The sequence below is a fragment of the Mus caroli genome, unplaced genomic scaffold (genome assembly GCF_978045245.1).
Source record: "Mus caroli unplaced genomic scaffold, Mus_caroli_1 scaffold_6, whole genome shotgun sequence".
NCBI classification, from domain to species: Eukaryota; Metazoa; Chordata; class Mammalia; order Rodentia; family Muridae; genus Mus; species Mus caroli.
In genome coordinates, this window is record NW_028227261.1 from 110,063,489 (window position 1) to 110,081,073 (window position 17,585).

Consider the following 17,585-nt stretch of genomic DNA (forward strand, 5'->3'; position numbering starts at 1 on the left):
CTCCCTCTCCTCCTCATAGCTGGAAAGTATGAAAGAGGGTGAATCATAGGCACCTTGGGATGTCTCCTCTCCTCCCATGTCAGGTACCTGAGAATGGGGGCTCCCCCTTTTCCATCTTCTACTCATGCCTCTTGGTAGGCAGGAGTCCCGCATTCCTTGAGAGGCAAGAACCCCTGCTTATTGCTAACTTTATAGCAGGATGGTACAGCTAGGCTTTGCCACGGGAAAGCTGTGGGAATTCAGCTGCCTGGAGATGGAGGTTTGTATCTGGAATGTTCCATCTCACATAAGAGCCTGGAACTGACTGATCATCGTACAGCTGAGCAGAGCTGGAGCAAGCCCAAGCCTCCAGAGAGGCTTCTCTCTTATCTTCAGTTTCTGCCCTGCAGATGTGGGTGTCAGTTCTCAATATGCACCAAGACTCAGAGCTTTGTCAGGACAGTGGGGGTGTCCTTGTCAGGAGAACATGTTGTTTATATCTGGGGACACTTGTGAGCTTGCTGGTATCACACTGGTTGGGGATAGAAGGAAACAAATGCTTATTTATTTCTTGTCACATACATAATCAACTTTTAATGGAGTTGGGTTGAGCGCTCAGAGCCAGGAAATGGAGACCCCAGAAATCAGAAGCAAGCGACCCGTGCCCCAGCCAGAGAAGGGGTACAGAACAGGCGGTGGAGGCCCCGAAGCCCTATCTGGGATCAGACAGGAAGACACCAACCTAAAAAGTTCAGGGGACATTTGATGAAGCTGGAGTAGAGAGCTTGCCCAAGGCCTCCATGGGCTGACTGAGCGCCATTCCCAGGGCTGGCTATGTGGTAGTAGAGTTGTCCTTCTCAGGAAGTAGTGAGTCCCTTGTCACCAGGTCACACACTTGATGAGCTCTGAGCACCAGATAGAGATTGGTGCCTTACCTTTGGGCTCTGAGCCTCAGGGCTCCACCTAAATTCTATCAGAGGCCAGAAGAGAAGGGTTTCTTCATAATTCTTTGTTAAAGTTTCTCTGGGACAGAAGGCATGCTGTCTGGCCCTGCTGTCCTCTCTGGGATGTCTCTGCTTCTCCCATGCCACCTGGAAACTGTTCATAGTGTGCTGGGATTGCAGAGAGCAGACACAGCAGAGCACATATCTTCTTGGAAGCCCTTTGCTCTGCTAAGAATCGTTTTGACCCACATATGGCCATAGCCTTGGAAGGCCAACCGTGCCCCTCCCCACGAAGTTCAGCTAGTGTGTTGAAAGGACTTTGACATCAATTATCCTCTCTTTGACACGATGAAGCCCCTCTGACGCCACTGGTAGAACTCAGCCATGGCACCTGTCCCAGTCCACTTGGCCATTGGTCCATAGGTGACATTTGTGCCACCTCTGTTTTCAGTCGGGCCAGGAGCTGCTGACATAAGGGGGACCCAGTCTCCTCCCCTTTCGAAGCTGACACTCCAGCTGGAGGATGGGGGCCCTCAGTAGTTAAGGGCACAATAGTGAGTGATGTGGACTTGGTAGAGATCTGCACAGTGAAGTGCTTTAGGAACATAGAAGAGGGAAATCAGGGAAGACTTCCAGGAAGAGGGAAGCCTTTCAGAATCCTTGACAGTTCCTGCATCTAGTAGTATTTTGTAGACAATGGCTACTATTGCTAGTGTTGTTCATTGTCTACATTCATCTCACAGTTTATTTTCAAATGTTGGTTCATTTTCATTTGATTAGTAGAGACAGAATGCTAAAGTCTGTTGGTTTGAGGTTTTTTTTTTTAATTTTTGAAAACAAATTTACCCGTTTATTTTGAGATCATTGTAGACACATGTAGAGCAGTGCAGAGAGATCGCATGCAGCGATCGATCGTGCAGTTTCCCATGAAATGACCTCACAGCTGGGCGTGGTGGCCGTAAGTCACGTCACTTCCGGAAGCAACAGCTCTGCCTGTGTGCCTCTGCAGCCGTTTTGCTATTTCACTGAAGCACTTTCTACCATAACATTTTTTTTTTTTTACTGTTGTCCTGTTCGGGGGGGTGTTTTTTTAAGTTTGTTGTTTTTCTTGCTAGTCTGTTTTTTTTTTTTTTTTTTTTTTGGTTTTTTGAGACAGGGTATCTCTGTGTAGCCCTGGCTGTCCTGGAACTCACTCTGTAGACCAGGCTCAGAAATCCACCTGCCTCTGCCTCCCGAGTGCTGGGATTAAAGGCGTGCGCCACCACCGCCCGGCACTAGTCTGGTTTTTAAAGATGCTTGACCATGGGAAGGGGGGGGAGGGAGGGAGAGAAGAGAGGAGAGAGAGAGAGAGAGAGAGAGAGAGAGAGAGAGAGAGAGAGAGAGAGAGAGAGAGAGAGAGAGACTACTTTCCAGAACTTTCCTATTACCCCTCTTCTATGTTTTCATGGCCTTCCAGAATTGGTCACACATCCGCATATTCCAGCTAAGGAAAGCAGCTGAGACCACAAGCGTGGCCGTGACTCTTTCACTGATACAAACCTAGGTGAGGCCCAGTGCCAGCCTGAGACTGGGGCAATGTCAGTGTCTGACCAATGTCTTTGCCAGCCGTAACTCTGCCTCTGAGCTGCTAAGAGAACCTGTGCCCCTTCTGGGTTTCCCTCCCGCATATGCTCACACCCCAGAGTCCCAAGGACATAACGCACCTGCAGGGATGTGGCCGGGAAGGCACCAGGAGGGAGAAAGGCCTAAGGTCTTCCTTCTCTGGAAAGGGTTGAAGTTCACAGTCCCTGAAGACAGCACTGGGGTTGGGTGTGGCAGTCTGGAGGAGTGGGGCAGGCGCAGGGGCGGGGGAGCAGAGAAAAACTCCTGACTGCCCTTGGCTTCTTGGGTGTCCATTGTGCCACTGGTGAAGGTTCCTGCACCACTCACTTCTCCCTCTCTGGAACCAGATCCCAAGAGCTGGGTGATGGGCTCAATTTGTCTAAGTGAAGGGATGCAGTCTGTCCCTGCAGCTGAGGCATGGTGGCAAAAGACCCAGGATGCTGGCTGGAGAAGAGCAGGGATGCTGGCTACACAGACAGCATCTCTAGTCAGGATGGGGAGACATGTGTGCTGCCCAGTTCCTTTCAGACATGGTCTCACTTCACTACGAATGTTTGAAACAGATCTTTCAAAGATGTCTCTTAAAGACATTAGGCAGCGTGTACTCAGCCCATTCATCACAGCTGAAAGTTAGCAGATTCCTTGATGCTTTTGAGCACACTTGTCCCTTTATGTCATGATTTTTTTTTATGGTTACATATTTCACAGTTTGCCTCAGTCAGTGTACATATTGAACTGATTGGCAGGTCCTGAGTCCCCTTTAGCCTGGTGGCCCCCTTGTCTCTCTTTCCTCACCTTAGACTTCATTTCATGAAGATGGACGTGACTTTCTGTCTTGTGGGCCAATGGTAACAGTAAAGAGTTCTCAGTATTAGAAAGGAATTAGCGATCATACAGTGAAAGCCCCCAGAGAGAAATCTCTAGAAGCCATGGGGGCCTTCCGGGGGAAGAACCCTTGCTTCCCCAGTCTCAATCTTTAGGCCAGACCCTGAGGCCTCTCCTCTCCTACTCTAGGCTTGTCTGGGTAGGGGTGGAGGTGAGCAGGCGTCTGGCCCTTCAGGATGGGAGTGTGTGTCCTGTCTCTGCCGGGGCTCCCCAGGGCCATCTGAAGCCCAGAGGACCCCAGGAAGTAGCAGGGAAATCCCCCTCCAGAGCTGGCTGAGTCTCGTCCTCATGCTGAGCCCCACTTCTCTGCCCCCCCTGCTTACGTGTCTGTTTCTTCTCTCCTCCATGCTATGGCAGTGGTGCCCGGTGCTGATGAGACAATACTTGGTGCAGCCCCAGGCAGTGCTTTTCCAGGTAATTTCATAGGGACCCAAATGACATCGTGCACACTCTTGGGGCCTGTGCCCCAGAGTCTGATGCTAGGAATCCCCAACCTCTCAGAACTTGGTCTCCAAGTTGTTTCCCCTCTCCCACCCATGAGATCTTCATGAGCTTCCTGCAGGCAGGCAGAGAGGGTTTAGAATGAAAATCCATTTCACTCTGTCTCCCTCATGGGCCTTTCCCTCCTGAGCCGGCTTGTGGGAGACCGAGCTGGAGCAGGAGTCCCACGTGCTCACTCCTCACTCTGTTTTTGTCTACCACTGGGCCAAGACTTGAAATGACAGATAAAAATGAAGAGACTCACCTCTGCTCCTCAGCACTTCCACATCAGACAAGGTGACTCTTTGTATCTCTGTAACTGGCGTTTGAGAGAGCGAGGCTGACTGTGAACTGGGGCCCACTGTCAAGGAGGGTTCTGGGTCCGGGCTGGTGGTCATGACCTTTGGGGTCTTGGGGGAGTCTGTGGCTGCCAGTAGATGGAGTTTTGTCCCAGCTGTTTGCGTGGGACTGGGCAGTCTGTGAACCACTAACCTCGGTTACTGTTTCTTTCTGGGTCACGGGCACGAACAGCAGCAGGGGCTCTCAAGGGAGGGAGCAGGAGCCTGACATGACAGCTTCAGACAGACTTTGAAGGGTTCAGAGTAGGAGAAAAATGGAGGACACAGCTGGGGTCTGTGACTGGGGGTGGCCGGGATGGGGTGATGTGCCCAGGGTCGTAGATACATCAACAGACACTGTGACTGTGTGTGTGCCCTCCACATCCCACTGGCTAGCATGCGACTTCCCAAGTAACAGTGAGAAATGGGAGCAGACAGACCCAGTTCCCAGGAAGACATCCCAGGAAGACAGGCATCGCTCCCAGGAAGGACTCAGCAGGAGTGTTCTCTCCTCTCTTGCCCATCTTCTCTACTCTGTCTCTTTTTACACGAGTCTGTCTCTCTCAGGCCCTGTTCTCCACAAAGGACTTGCCTGAGGTGAAGGGTTAAGGATTAGACATATCTAAGTCAATCTGAAAGACTTCGAGTGCAGTGTAGCGAAAAGGGAAGACCGTGGTGCCAGGGGCCAGCAGGGTTGTGGTTGTGCTCATTGAACGCTGAATTTGACTGAGCTTCCTGCCAGCCAAAGCAAAAAGGGATATACGATAGTTTCTAATGTTCTCCTTGTTCAATCAGAGACAAATTAACAACTCATCGTGGGAAATAACCTTTCTTCCCCAGTGAATTATGAGAGAAATGGGTGAGGAATTTGAATATTTTAAAGGACATTGTCTCCAGAGGTTAAAAAAAAAACAAAAAAAAACCCTTTTATATGACTGGGTTCTTTTTTATTGCCTTTAATAGATGTACTTCCCCAGGGGCTTTAGCTAACACCAGGCTGGGCCTTAGCTTTCCTGTCAGCTAGCTTGATGAGGATTGTAGGTGGAAGACAGGGCATGTTTCCATATCACTTGGAACTACTGTTTTAAAACTTCTTAGTTAGTTATTTAATTACTTAGTTAGTTAATTACTCTTGGGGATAGGATCTCACTGGATAGCCCAGGCTGGCCTGGAACTCTGGATGCCCCAGCCCCAGCTGCCTGGGTGCAAGGAGAAGAGGCACACGCTGTCATTCCTGACCTCCGGTAAACTTTTGAGATCTGTAGTTTCCATCATGCAGCTGGGCCATTTATTCACTCACTCATTCATTCATTCATCCATTCAGCACTTTGGGGGTGGGTGTAAGGAGATCCTATATTCTGGGAGGAGAGAGACAAACAGTTGTTATAGATGGAGATGCTGTGATAGAGTGGGATACAGGAAGCCACATGGTGAGGGGCATAAGAGGGGTGGTGATTTCTTTGGTGAGGTATGGAGTCAGGAATGGCTTCACCAAGAAGTTATTCTTGAGTTGGGTCTTACGGAAAGTATAGGAGCTTTTTTATTAAATGAGATGGGCCCTCTGGGCCAAGACAGGATAGAGCCTGGATTGTTGGAGGCATAGAGAACGCGACCATGTTGTAGAAGTCCAGGAGGTCAGCGAGAACACGATAGCCCTTGAACCATCACTGGCCATTCAGAGGACACACCTGAGGAACAATTGAATATCCACATAAAAGACAGTGCCCTGCTCCTGTTGGACAAATTGTGCAATCCTGCCAACAACAGAGTCTGGGCCCCTGCCCGATGGTGACAAAGCTTTGAGAACCATTGCCCACAAGCCTGAGCCCTTTTTCTGAGGCTCTTTCTCTTTGTCTTTTGGAATCCAGTGGTGTTTCAGAGACTGGCATGGCGGGTCCCGCCCCACCTCCATACCTAGCCTTGCGAACCCAACAGTTGGAGCGATTCCATGCACTTTGTCTGACCCGGAACAAAATCAAATCTTGGTTTCTACCTGGAAATTTAAATACAGGAGAGGCGGGATATCTTCATCAGCCACACTTTCTGAGATTGGCTCTGTCTCCTGGGGGAAACCCAAGCTTTCCCTCAGGGATTCAGACATGTCTGCAAATAGAGTCCTGGAGGCAGGGGTCAGGGATGGATGTCAGGGGTCCTCTGACTCTTGGCTGACTCTTGGAGAAGTGTGAGCACCTCAATTATCTTTGTACCCATGGGAGAGGACCATTGTGGCCCAGGTCCAACTGGTCTACCTTCGTGTCTACTCCCTCAGCTAGTGCCCCTTCCTGGTCTGGCTCCTTCATCCCCTTTGCCTCTTAGCTCTCCTCAACCATCCTGACTTGAGGGATGGAGCCTGCTTATCTCACCCAAAGGAAAGTCTTCCTGACCATACCACAGCCTGCGAGAATTAATGACTCTGTGCTTGTCTCCATATTGGATGGACTTTCTGGGGTTATACATATTTCTCTGGGAGCTTGTAGAGGGTCTCTTTGGTCTCACATGCCAGCATGTATACAGCAGGGCCTAGCACAGGGAAATGAATGTCTACTTACTGCACTCAGACCCCAACTAGGGAGACACAGAAAGAGGAACTAGCACTCATGTCTGGGCATCCAGAAACCCGAGAAGGAACCACTTTGAAAGAGACCCTTGTAGAGGCATGGCTGCCTTTGGTGAGCTTTGGTCTTAGATGTGTTCTTAGCAAGGTGGAGGCTAGGGCATGGTCAGCTTGGTATTTCGGGGAGGAAATCTAGACAGTGACCTTTCCCAACAGCCCCCTGCTGCGTTTCTTCAAATGCTGCTATTTCTAACTCACAGCAAGTCATGTACTTTCCTTCCTACCTGCTGATGTCTGAACCATGACTTACAAATAGGGCTTTAGCTTTTCTAGGTGTGAAACCCTTGGCCTCTCTTCTACTCCTTCTGATTCCATTACCAATGAGCTGGGGGTGCAGCTCAGCCAGTAGAGTGCCTGCCTGGCACACATGAAGCTTTGAGTTCAATCCCCAGCACGGCGGGAAGTTGATTGTTATGATCTTTGCTCATTATCCAGCCCTGGGGAGGTAAATACAGGAGGATGAGAAGTTCATGGTCATTTTCAGATACATAGTAAGTTTAAGGCTAGCCTAGGCTACATGTAATCCTGTCTCAAAACAAACAGCCCTAAGATTAGCAACAAGAACCAACTAAAAGAAAACTAACCAAAACCACCTCAACTTTGAATAGTTAGAACCACTTGTTTGGTTTCATCATTGCTGGGTTAGGCCTCACTGTCGGAGAACCATCAGGGTAATGGTTAAGATGCTGGGATGAGATGGCCTGTGTTTGGATCCTGGCTGTGAGGCCTAGGGACTGTGTGGCTTCAGCTTCAAGCACATCTCATTCCTTCTGAAATGGAAGTCTCAAGCCTTTGAGTTGAGAAATGGAATACCACAGCCCCCTTCATGGACAGAGCTTGAGGCTGAGATGGGAAGTCACAGGTTAAAGTCTGACATGACACATAGTGTTCTCTGAAAATCGGAAAGTACTTCTGGGGCAGGCTTGAGAGTCCAGTGAAGCTGGGAGGGACTGCAGACCCAGGTATCCTGAGGTGTTGCTTGCTGAGGACAGCCTGTCCAGAGCCCCATGGGCTTATCAATCATTTTCCAGAGGAGGCTGATTCCAAAACATGTAGCCAAGAATCTCTGGGCCCATAGCTGGCCCAAGAGCTCTAAGGGAGAAGCCAGGCTGGGGCCAGGTCTACCTGTGCAAGGGAGCACTGGAGAGCTGCAGTAATTAACATGGTGTGCTATTGGCACAGGGATAGATAAATAGACCAATGAAACAGAATCCGGGCTGGAAAGCCATCTGTGCACATATGGAACCTTGATCTATGGGTAAGGAGATGTACAAATCAGCAGGGAGAGATGGGCTCTTAATAACCAGCAAGGGGCAACTGGTTATCCATTCAGAAATGGGGAGAGGGAAGAAATTAGATCTTTGCATCAGACACAAAAATCAATCTCTGGTGGATTAGAGGCCTAAATACAAAAGGCAAAGACACCTAATATGGTCAGCTCCAGGTCCCACCCAAACTCCCCAGGCTCATGCATGGTCTCCTGAGAGAGAATGAGGCCTTAGGGGTGGGAACAGTGGTGCTTACACAAGGTGCCCTGTCACAGTGAGGACAGGAGCAGGCCTAAGCCATCTTCCCATCCCACATCAGTGCTTCCTTCTCAGGAGACTCTTTCTTGGTGACCATTTTTCAGGAGACATAGATCCCACTCCACCCCTGCCAAGCGGGGCCTCAGAAATAGCAACCATCATTTTCCCAAGTATACAAGGAGCTCCCAAATCACCGACAGGCTCTCTGCCTGCTCTTCCTGCTGGCCGACAGAGTGTATCATCTTGGACACACAGGGATCTGACCTCCTTTGGCAAGGCAGGCTCCTAAGAAGCTCTCACCAAAACTTGGTGCACACAGCCAAATTCTTCGGCTGAAGTGTTTGCAGTCGGGTTTGGGAGGGAGGCAGAGATGCTGTCCATCCTTACAATGTAGTCTTTCCTTGAATGGGAAGACTCAGAGTGGTATCTTCTCTGCCTTCCCTGGAGGCCGTTCTGCAATGGCTCCAGTGTCAAGGAAATGACTCCTTGTACCCAGGCTTAAATTTCACAAGAGGCTTAAAGAAAGGGACATGACTCCGTGCCCAGCGCAGGCGCTGTCGTGGGTTTGATAAATCTGACATCTATATAGGGGATATTCTGTGTGCAGGTGTTCATATGCTTCCGGAATCCAAAGTCACTCGTCAAACTGTGACTCAAGTCTGAACTGAATTGGGACTGGGAACTTGTGGTCACCCAGGCTCTGGGTTGGGATTTGGCTTGGTCTACTGTGGATACAACCCTGCTCCCCTTTAACCCTGATTTTTCCGTCTGTGAAATGAATCTGGATTAGGTGATCTCTTAAATTCCTTTTGAACACTTGTTTCTGGGGTCTGAGAGTCCCCAAGCCAGAAACCATGCTGTCCCCGCCCTTGGCAAGTAGACTCTTATTTCTGCCTTGCTTGCTCGATGCCCTCCGTGGCCTCTGTGGCTGAGCCAGGGAATCTGCACTTTAGATTTGGCCTCTTGTGATGCTGTGTGGGCTCCTGCCCCTTTCTCCACTGGGGAACAGTGGTCGGTTCTGGATACATGTGCTGCTCCACTGAGCTGCATCTGCCCTTACAGCCTGGGTGTCCCAGAACCTCTGTGGACAGGTCACGGCCTTGCATCTGATCAGGGTGCCTCTGGGCTCCATGCTGAGATGTCTGCTTCCTCTTTCAGACCACAGAGTATTCAGCCATGGCTTCACTGGCTGGAGGCCTGGATGACATGAAAGCCAACTTGACGAGCCCCACCCCCGCTGACATCGGGAGCAGCGTTCCAGGCCCACAGTCCTACCCTATTGTCACAGGTGAGCATACGTAGATGGAGATTTGGGGGGGGTGTTGGGGGAACGAAAGCGAGTGAGAGAGCAAGAGAGAGAGAGCAAGAGAGAGAATGGGAATATGTCTGTGAGGTGGGAAGCTGTCCTTGGTGCTTTTGGACATGACTGGCCTCTGCTTTAATGGGGTTAGGTGACAGTCTGCTGGGGACACAGGTTGTGGATGAGGTGACATGGCTGCACACTGTTTCAAGTCACCAAGAGAAGACAGATCATACTGTCAGAGGGTCCCTGTGGTGGGACCAGGCACTCCGAGGTCTGGAGTTTTTCCCTCACATGAGTCAGGAAAATCTTTTGGTTGACATTAACTTCCAGGAGTAGAGAGACTTTTTAAGACACCATTGAAGTGTCAGATTTCCAAGCAGAGGCTGGGGACAGAAGGACTAGGTGGTGCTACGTGTATGCTAAGCAACTGTCTTTCCTGGCCGCCATGATCATCATCAGTGGTGAAGAGTACAGGCCTCAGGCTGGTGAGGCAGCTCAGCAGCAGTGTGCTGCCCAGCATGTGCTGGGCCCGAGTTCTAGCCCCAGGACAGGCCCCACTTGCTGCAAGGTTCCGACCTGTTGTGTGTCAGTCAAGCAATTTCCAGTGAGTTGTGTCGGGATTCCAGCTGTGGTTTTCTCATCTGTATGATGGGAACAGTGGCGATGGCTATTGTACAGGACTCTTATGATAATGGCTGGGTTCCCACCTATGAAGAGCTTGGGCTCTTGCCTAGTATAAAGCAAGCACCCAGTAAGTGGATGTGTCAGTTGTGACTCCCCAGAATCCCCTCACGCTGGTCACTGGAGGACTTGCTGCTGCAGGGGGAACCCCTTCTCCAACCCAGCACCTTGGAGCCCCGGAGCAGTCCTTGAAGCCAGTTCTGGGAGGGTGTCTTACTCAGGAGGCAGGAGGGTCTCCAGAATATGGAATGTACAGACAGTGGGGACTCCTGGGCTACCCTTGGGCTGGAGCTTGGGATCCAGATAGAGATGGCAAGAAGTCCCTGTTGGCTGATGGACATACCCTGAAGGTGGAGGCAGAGCCAGGAAATTCACTTGTGTTAGAGTTTGCAGAGGAGGAATGAATGAGGCAAGATCTGAGGCCCAGGGTCCCTTAGTGACCAGACTGGAGGCCTGTCTCTGAGACCTAACGTCTAAGTCAGCACTGGGCTCAAGCTAAAAGCAGCTGGACCCTGTCTGTTAGTCTGGGTACCACATGAGGGTCAGATAGAGCAAGAGTGACTTGGACCTTGGTGGATCTAAGTTGGGGCACAGTCGTCTGAGACGTGGGGAAGAAGGTGTGAGGAAGGGGTGCCAGTCAGTGAGCTGCAGCCAGTGAGGTATTTCCTGAGGTCTCCTGTGGGGCTCACCGGGGACCTCAGTGACACTGTTCTCATTATACAGGTGCAGAAGCCAAGCTCAGATGTGCCCACTCTAGAGCCACCTTTAGTTTTCTAGAACCCTTGTACTGTTCTCAAGGAACAACAGACAACTGAGGAGGTACAGGGAGGGCAGGGGAGCCAACCTAGATCAGCTCAGCTTCATGGCCTCTGTCCCTTCACTGAGTCTCAGGCCTTGTGCTGGGTAGCTCAGGGGAGCACTGAGAAGTGGCTACTGTTACCTTTATCTCCACTGTATAAGTGAAGAGAACGCACTTCCTGAGGTCACAGCCAACGAGTGGCTGTATGCACTCCAACAAGGCCTGTGTGCTGTCACTGAACCATGGAGACTGCCAGAGGGTCCATCCAGGCCTGAGACCTCCTTGCTATTTGCTTTTGGATGCTTTTCCATCCATAAAATAGTTCTGATCTCCCAGGGTCTTTGTGGTACTCACGTGAGATCTGGGAGGAGACCACACTGGAGAGGGGAAGTTTGGGGCAGGATTTAGGAAATGGGTTTGGGCAGGTGCTCATTTAGGTGGCTGATAATCCAGTGAACACCAAGGCTAACTCTTGTGGAAATGAGAAGCAGGCTCCCTAACCAAGTCTAATCTAGCCTTTGGCAAATCTCACTAGATTTCGTGTGTGTGTGTGGGGGGGGGGGGGGGTTAGAAAATCTGAGCCAAGAGTTAAAGACAAAAACAAAACAAAACAACAAAAACCCTAGCTTTCCGACTTCTCAAAAACATAGAAGAGCTGGTCCTTTGGGGCTGTGGTGCCACCAGCTGTACAGAGTGGGGCTCAGTGGCAGCAGCCCCTTCAGACAGGCTTCCGTGGTCTGCAGCAAAGGCCTCCTCATTCACGTTAGAAGGCATGTATGTAAAGGCTTGTGCGTTGTACCCAGATCCAGAGCTGCAGCTGGAAAGCCATCTGGGTACTCCAAGGGCTCGATCTGCAGAAGCTGCCTGGGGCCACACGGATTGGTTTTCAGGTAAACCCTGGAGGAGGAGAGATTAGCTTGAACTGATTTGGATTTCGTCATCTGAAAGTCACATGATACACAGAAATGGAGGATAAACATCCCTGACCAGTCAGCGCTGTGCTTAGTATGAAACATCAGGCACATTCTAGAGTAGGGTGTGGCCACGCATACATGTGATCCCGGGGTCAGGAGGCTGAGCTGGAGGGTCGGGAGTTGGAGGCAGCCTGGTCTACATAGGAAGACTCAGTTTCAAACACAAAAACAAGCATTCGCAAAAGGAAGAAAAGGAAGGCATGTTCTAATTGTCAGCCTAGTCATTAGCTTCCTTACAAATCAACAGTAATGAGCACAATAGAAGACTGAGACCTTCAACAACAATATATACAAACCAGAGAATAAATTTAGAACTCCGTAAGTGACACAAAGGAACGAGGAGGTGTTCATTCCTAGACTGACTGTCAGAGATCCGTCCACTCCCCACGTAACCTCTTACCTTAAAGCAGTCCCACGTAGATACCAAGAGACTTTAAGAAAAGTTGTCAAAACGGTGCTAAGTGCTGGATAAATAGACATTCAGGGATAACTAGAGAGGTCCTAAAGTAAAGAATTAAACAGATCTTCTAGGACATTCCAAAATATATGACCAGGAACAAGATGACTCAGCGGGTGAAGAGCTTGTACCAAAGCGGGATGGTCTCTCTCCCACATGCACACTAAATGGAAAAACATTTTAAATAAAAATAAAAGCACACGATAATGCCATAGTAACTGCAACTATTGTAGAAGCCGCCGAGGTTCCAGACGCGCGGCCAAGGTGGACAGTGGAGAAAGTGTCCAGATATGCGTGGTCAGATCCCCGCTTCATTGTCTCCATGGAAACAAGTAGCTTGTGAGGTAACCGATATGCTAATTAGCCAGATTTAGCTATGACACACTGTAATTTATATCAGAATATCACAATGTACCTCATCAACATGTATACTTACGTAACCTTTCAAACAAATCCCCACTTAGCCAAGACTTTAAAAATTAAAGCTATAATAAACCAGGACCAAAAAAAAAAGGGAAAAAATTACAATCCTAGGGTAGAAAAGTCCTTTAAAATGTTTCAAACATAAAAGATTGAAAAGTGTTAAAAATGTAAATCTTTTTGTATGTAAAAACATCCAAAAGCAAAACTAGGGTGGGGGTGTAATATAGATGGTAAACATTAATTTGTTTAATATTTAAGGAGCTTTTGTGTACACACAAAATATTGCTAGGTACTATTTTTATATGCGTATGTGTGTGCCTGCTTATCTGTGTTGTACCATATGTGGCCAGGTGCCCAGAGAGGCCCGAAGAGGGTGTCAGACCTCCTGGAACTGGGGTTTCAGGTTACTGTGAACTGCCTGACCTGGGTTCTGGGAACCAAATCTGGGTTTTCTACAGAAGCAACAAGTGCCCTTAACTGTTGAGTCATCTCTGCAGCCTCTCTATAAATAAAGGGCTTTTAAAACAAATAAAAAGCTAAGAGCATCCTCTTGCAGAGGAACTGAGTCTGGCTCCTAGCACACCTTATAGCAGGTGGCTCACAACCATCCAACTCCAACTCCAACTCCGCATCTGACACTTCTGATATCGGCAGGCTCTTAAAATGTGTGTACCCACACCCTACACACACACACACACACACACACACACACACACACACAAAATTAAAATAATAAAATAAATATTTTCAAAATGAATAAGAAAAATGGTCTGTAGAAAAACTAGGCAATAATGGGTAGTTTATTGGCAAAACTGTAGAGCCTCAAAAGTGTATGGGGAGATGTACCCCGTCTCCCTAACACAAAGCTGCAGTTAAAACAGCCACGAGACGCCACAACCAAGACCATCCGTTCTATAGTAAGTCTTGGTGTTGGAAAGACACAGTAAAAATATTTTCATGGATTGCTATAGGAATATAATTTTTTTGAGCAAAACTTGGCAATGTATTTCAAGGTTTTAAATACATTTAAGTATCCCTGCTGACTTAGAAGTTCTGTATACGCGTTAACGAACTTACTCTATAGGCCTGCAGTGATGACTTTGCCTGTCATTTGTAACAGCAAACAAACAGAACCAAAGCAGACGCTACATAGAAACCAGCTAATAAGTTAGGGTGCTTTTTCACAGACAATACAATGCTACCTTGATAGTCAAAGGGCTGGGGGAGGGATGGCTCAGTGGTTAAGAGTGCATGCTGTCTGTCCTCTCAGAAGGTCTGCCTGCTGTTCTCAGCATTCAGACCAGTGGCTTACAACCTCCTGAAGATGAGATTTCAGGACAGGAAATGGTCTTTTCTGGCCTCTGTGGATGGACACGCACACACACACACACACACACACATGCACTCACACAGACACTCACACAACACTCATACATACATACACATTCACACATTCTCACACATGCTCACACACATATGCTCACATACATACACATGCACACATATGCACACACATGTACACACAGAGAGCTAGGGCTGGAGAGATGGCTTTGTAGTTTAGAGTGCTTGCTATTCTTTCAGAAGACTCAGGTTTCATTTCTAGCACTACAGCTCACAACTGCCTATAACTCCAGGATCCTCTTCTGGCCTACATAGGCACCTGCATGAACTTGGTACACTTAGAGACCAGCAGGCATACACACATATACAAGTGATAATAAATCTTTATTTTTTTAAAGGAGTACTAACATGAATGTCTAAGACATACATTTGATTAAAAAAATATAGAAGAACAAAATGATTCCACTTGTAAAAATGTAATACAGTATTATTAAAAATATAAAGCATAACACAGTTAGAAATTTAGCCCATTGCCATTGAGCTAACACTGAGCAGACAGTCTCATGCGTGCATGCACGTTCTCTCTATAGCAGATGCTTAGGCATGAATGTTCAGTAGGAGGCCTCTGCACCCCTTCCTCCATCTTATGGGGTGCTGAATTCCTGTGCTATAACAGTGGGGGTTCCATTTTCTCTCCACCAGACTCGCACACAGCACTTATATTCTTGATGACTGTTTACAAAGAATGTAGCCTGTTGTCTTGGTCCCCTGTCTATTGCTGTAATAAGACACCACGACCAAGACAACTTACAAAAGAAAGTGTTCAATGGAGCTAATGACTCTAATGGGTTCAAGTCCGTGACCATCATGGTGGGGAGCCTGCAATAGGCAGGCAGGAAGGCAGACATGGCACTGAGCCAGTAGCTGAGAGCTCACATCCTGACCCACAAGTTTGAGGCAGAGAAATAGAAGCTGGGAATGACATGGGCTTTTGAAACCTCAATGTCACCCCCAGTGACACACCTCTCCCAAGGCCACACCCCCTAATCCTCCCAAAGAGTTCTACCAACTGGGCACCAAACATTCAGATGTGTGAGGCCATGGGGGCCATTACCAACCAAACCACCACCGTACCTGTTTTCACATCGACTTTTAAACGAAATCAAAACAATATGATGCTTGAACTATGTATGAAGCAAAAGGAGAGATAAATGATGTGTGTTTTCTAGGTATATATTTTGAAAGTCTACACTGTAGGACATAAAGAGGTTCTGGGATTTCTCCATGTGCAGAACACATGTACGAAGGGTTGTGGACGGAGGACTAATGTGGGCTCATCCTGGTATTACCATGTGTCAGCAGGTTGAGGGACTCCTGGTACAGCTCCAGGTGAAATGCAGAGGCTGGGGTCCTAGAAAAGCCCGTGTGTGTGGAAACTGTGGAGACCACAGGTTTACATTTACATGAAAATGAAGTTCAGTTGCAAATGACTGAAAACAGATTTCACCTACTTGAATGTTTTGTGGGACATAGCCAAAGAAAAAGAACTGTGGTCTGTCTGTCTGTCTGTCTGTCTGTCTGTCTGTCTGTCAGCCAGCCAGCAATGGCCCTCATCCTTGAAAACCCCACAAATGTTCACTGTTTCCTCATTTACTTCAGTCTGCCTTAGTAGCTGCCTGGAGAAGCTCAGAAGTCTTGCAGGGGTGGGGAGGTGGGGGATTGGGCGTCGGGGTTGGAGGTGGGGGTGTGGGGGGGTGGAGGTTGATCCGACAGCCACTTTAGTCCCTCTTTCCAGGCCACAAAAAATGGGGGAGGCGGTCCCTGAACTACCGGATCTCTTACACACCAAGCAGCCCAAAAGAGTCTGCTTAGAGAACAGGTCCATTTCTCTGCACCGTTTATATGCCGCATTAAATATTAAGCCAAACCCTGCTCTGCCGGCCAGGGCCACGCTTCAGAAGTCGCTCACCATTTGCAAATTTGGTGACACGGCCTGCTGGTTGGGTCCTGCACTGTCAGCAGTTTGGGCCTGTCCTGATTGGGACTAATTATCTGCAGGTGTGTCCTTGGGCCACAGGCCCACTGCTGGGGCAGCTACCGGGTTTGCCTACAAGAAAGGATGTCGGGTGGGGCAGGGTAGGCTCCCAGTTTCTGCCTGCCTCCCCACTGGTCAAAGAGCTGACACTGACAGTCTTGTCCCCAGCTGGGCCCCCACTGACCTTTTGCCTTTGAGAACAAAGGAGTTCGGCCAACATATGCCCTCTTGGTCTCTTCCCTGGGGACCATATCTTTGCATCAGCAGATTGGAATGTCAGGACACTGAGGAGGGTCTCCTTTGGCTCAACAAGTGTGGGAGCCTCTTTGTGATAGTGGCCTGGGCCCTGGGCTCTGAGCTTTCTCTGGCATTTCTCCCTCCAACCCTTAGGGGCCATTCTATAGCACAGCAGGTGAGACCCACTAAGGCAGAGAGAGTAGCTGCCAAGTCCCTGAGTCTCCAGCTTTGCCTGCTCCCTTCAATGTTTGGAGCCTCAGTACTCCAAACATAGCCTTCTAAGAAAGCAAGTGCTCCTGTCCTTTGGATCTGAGCAGAAGCTAGGGAACAGGGACAGGAATAAGCACTGGAACGGGAGACAGAGGTGGGGTTAAGTCTGGACTTTGCCACTTACATGCTCTTATATTTTAAAGCAAATTCCATGTCCTCTCTAAGCCTCAGCATTTCTAGTTATGAAATGGGAGACTGGCCATTTTTGCTGCCTGCCTCAGATGTTTGGGGTTTTGTTTTGTTTTTAATTTCTGGCGTGTAATACTGGTGATCCCAGCAAGGACACTACACGTAGGACGAGTGCTCTGGGTGGTGGTATCTGTACTGGTATTTGGCATCTTGTGAGGGTCAAGTTAGTGCTCCCTGCACAGTGCTCAGTGTGTTGCTTAGCATCTGTCTCACTACATCTCTTGGTTCTTGTATGAGTGAGTCTTTCACCTCTGTCCTTGGTGTATAACAAGAAGACGCTCCAGTGCCAATTCCCTATGGGTGGAGGGTAGGGAGGCACACTCTTCTGGGCACTCTCAGAGGGTGGCTGTGTAAGCCGACAGCTTTCTGAGGGTCAGGACACCTGCTGTCAAGACATCTGGCTGAGGGCCAGTGGAGGCAGGTGCCTGAGAGCAGCCAGGGATGTTTGTCGCAATTCTCTCCGTGCCTGTGTCCATCTGAGTAAATGCAGAGGCAGTAAGTTAGTGTT

General features: G+C 48.9%; 1 protein-coding gene across 1 annotated transcript in view; it reads left to right on the forward strand.

Annotated features, from left to right (window-relative positions):
* The window catches only part of Pax5 (paired box 5), a 173,726-nt gene that overhangs the window by 86,665 nt on the left and 69,476 nt on the right, over positions 1-17,585 (forward strand). The window contains exon 7 of the mRNA XM_085839326.1: positions 9,527-9,656. Within this exon, the coding sequence (XP_085695452.1) occupies positions 9,527-9,656 (130 nt within the window). The remainder of the gene's footprint in view (positions 1-9,526; positions 9,657-17,585) is intronic.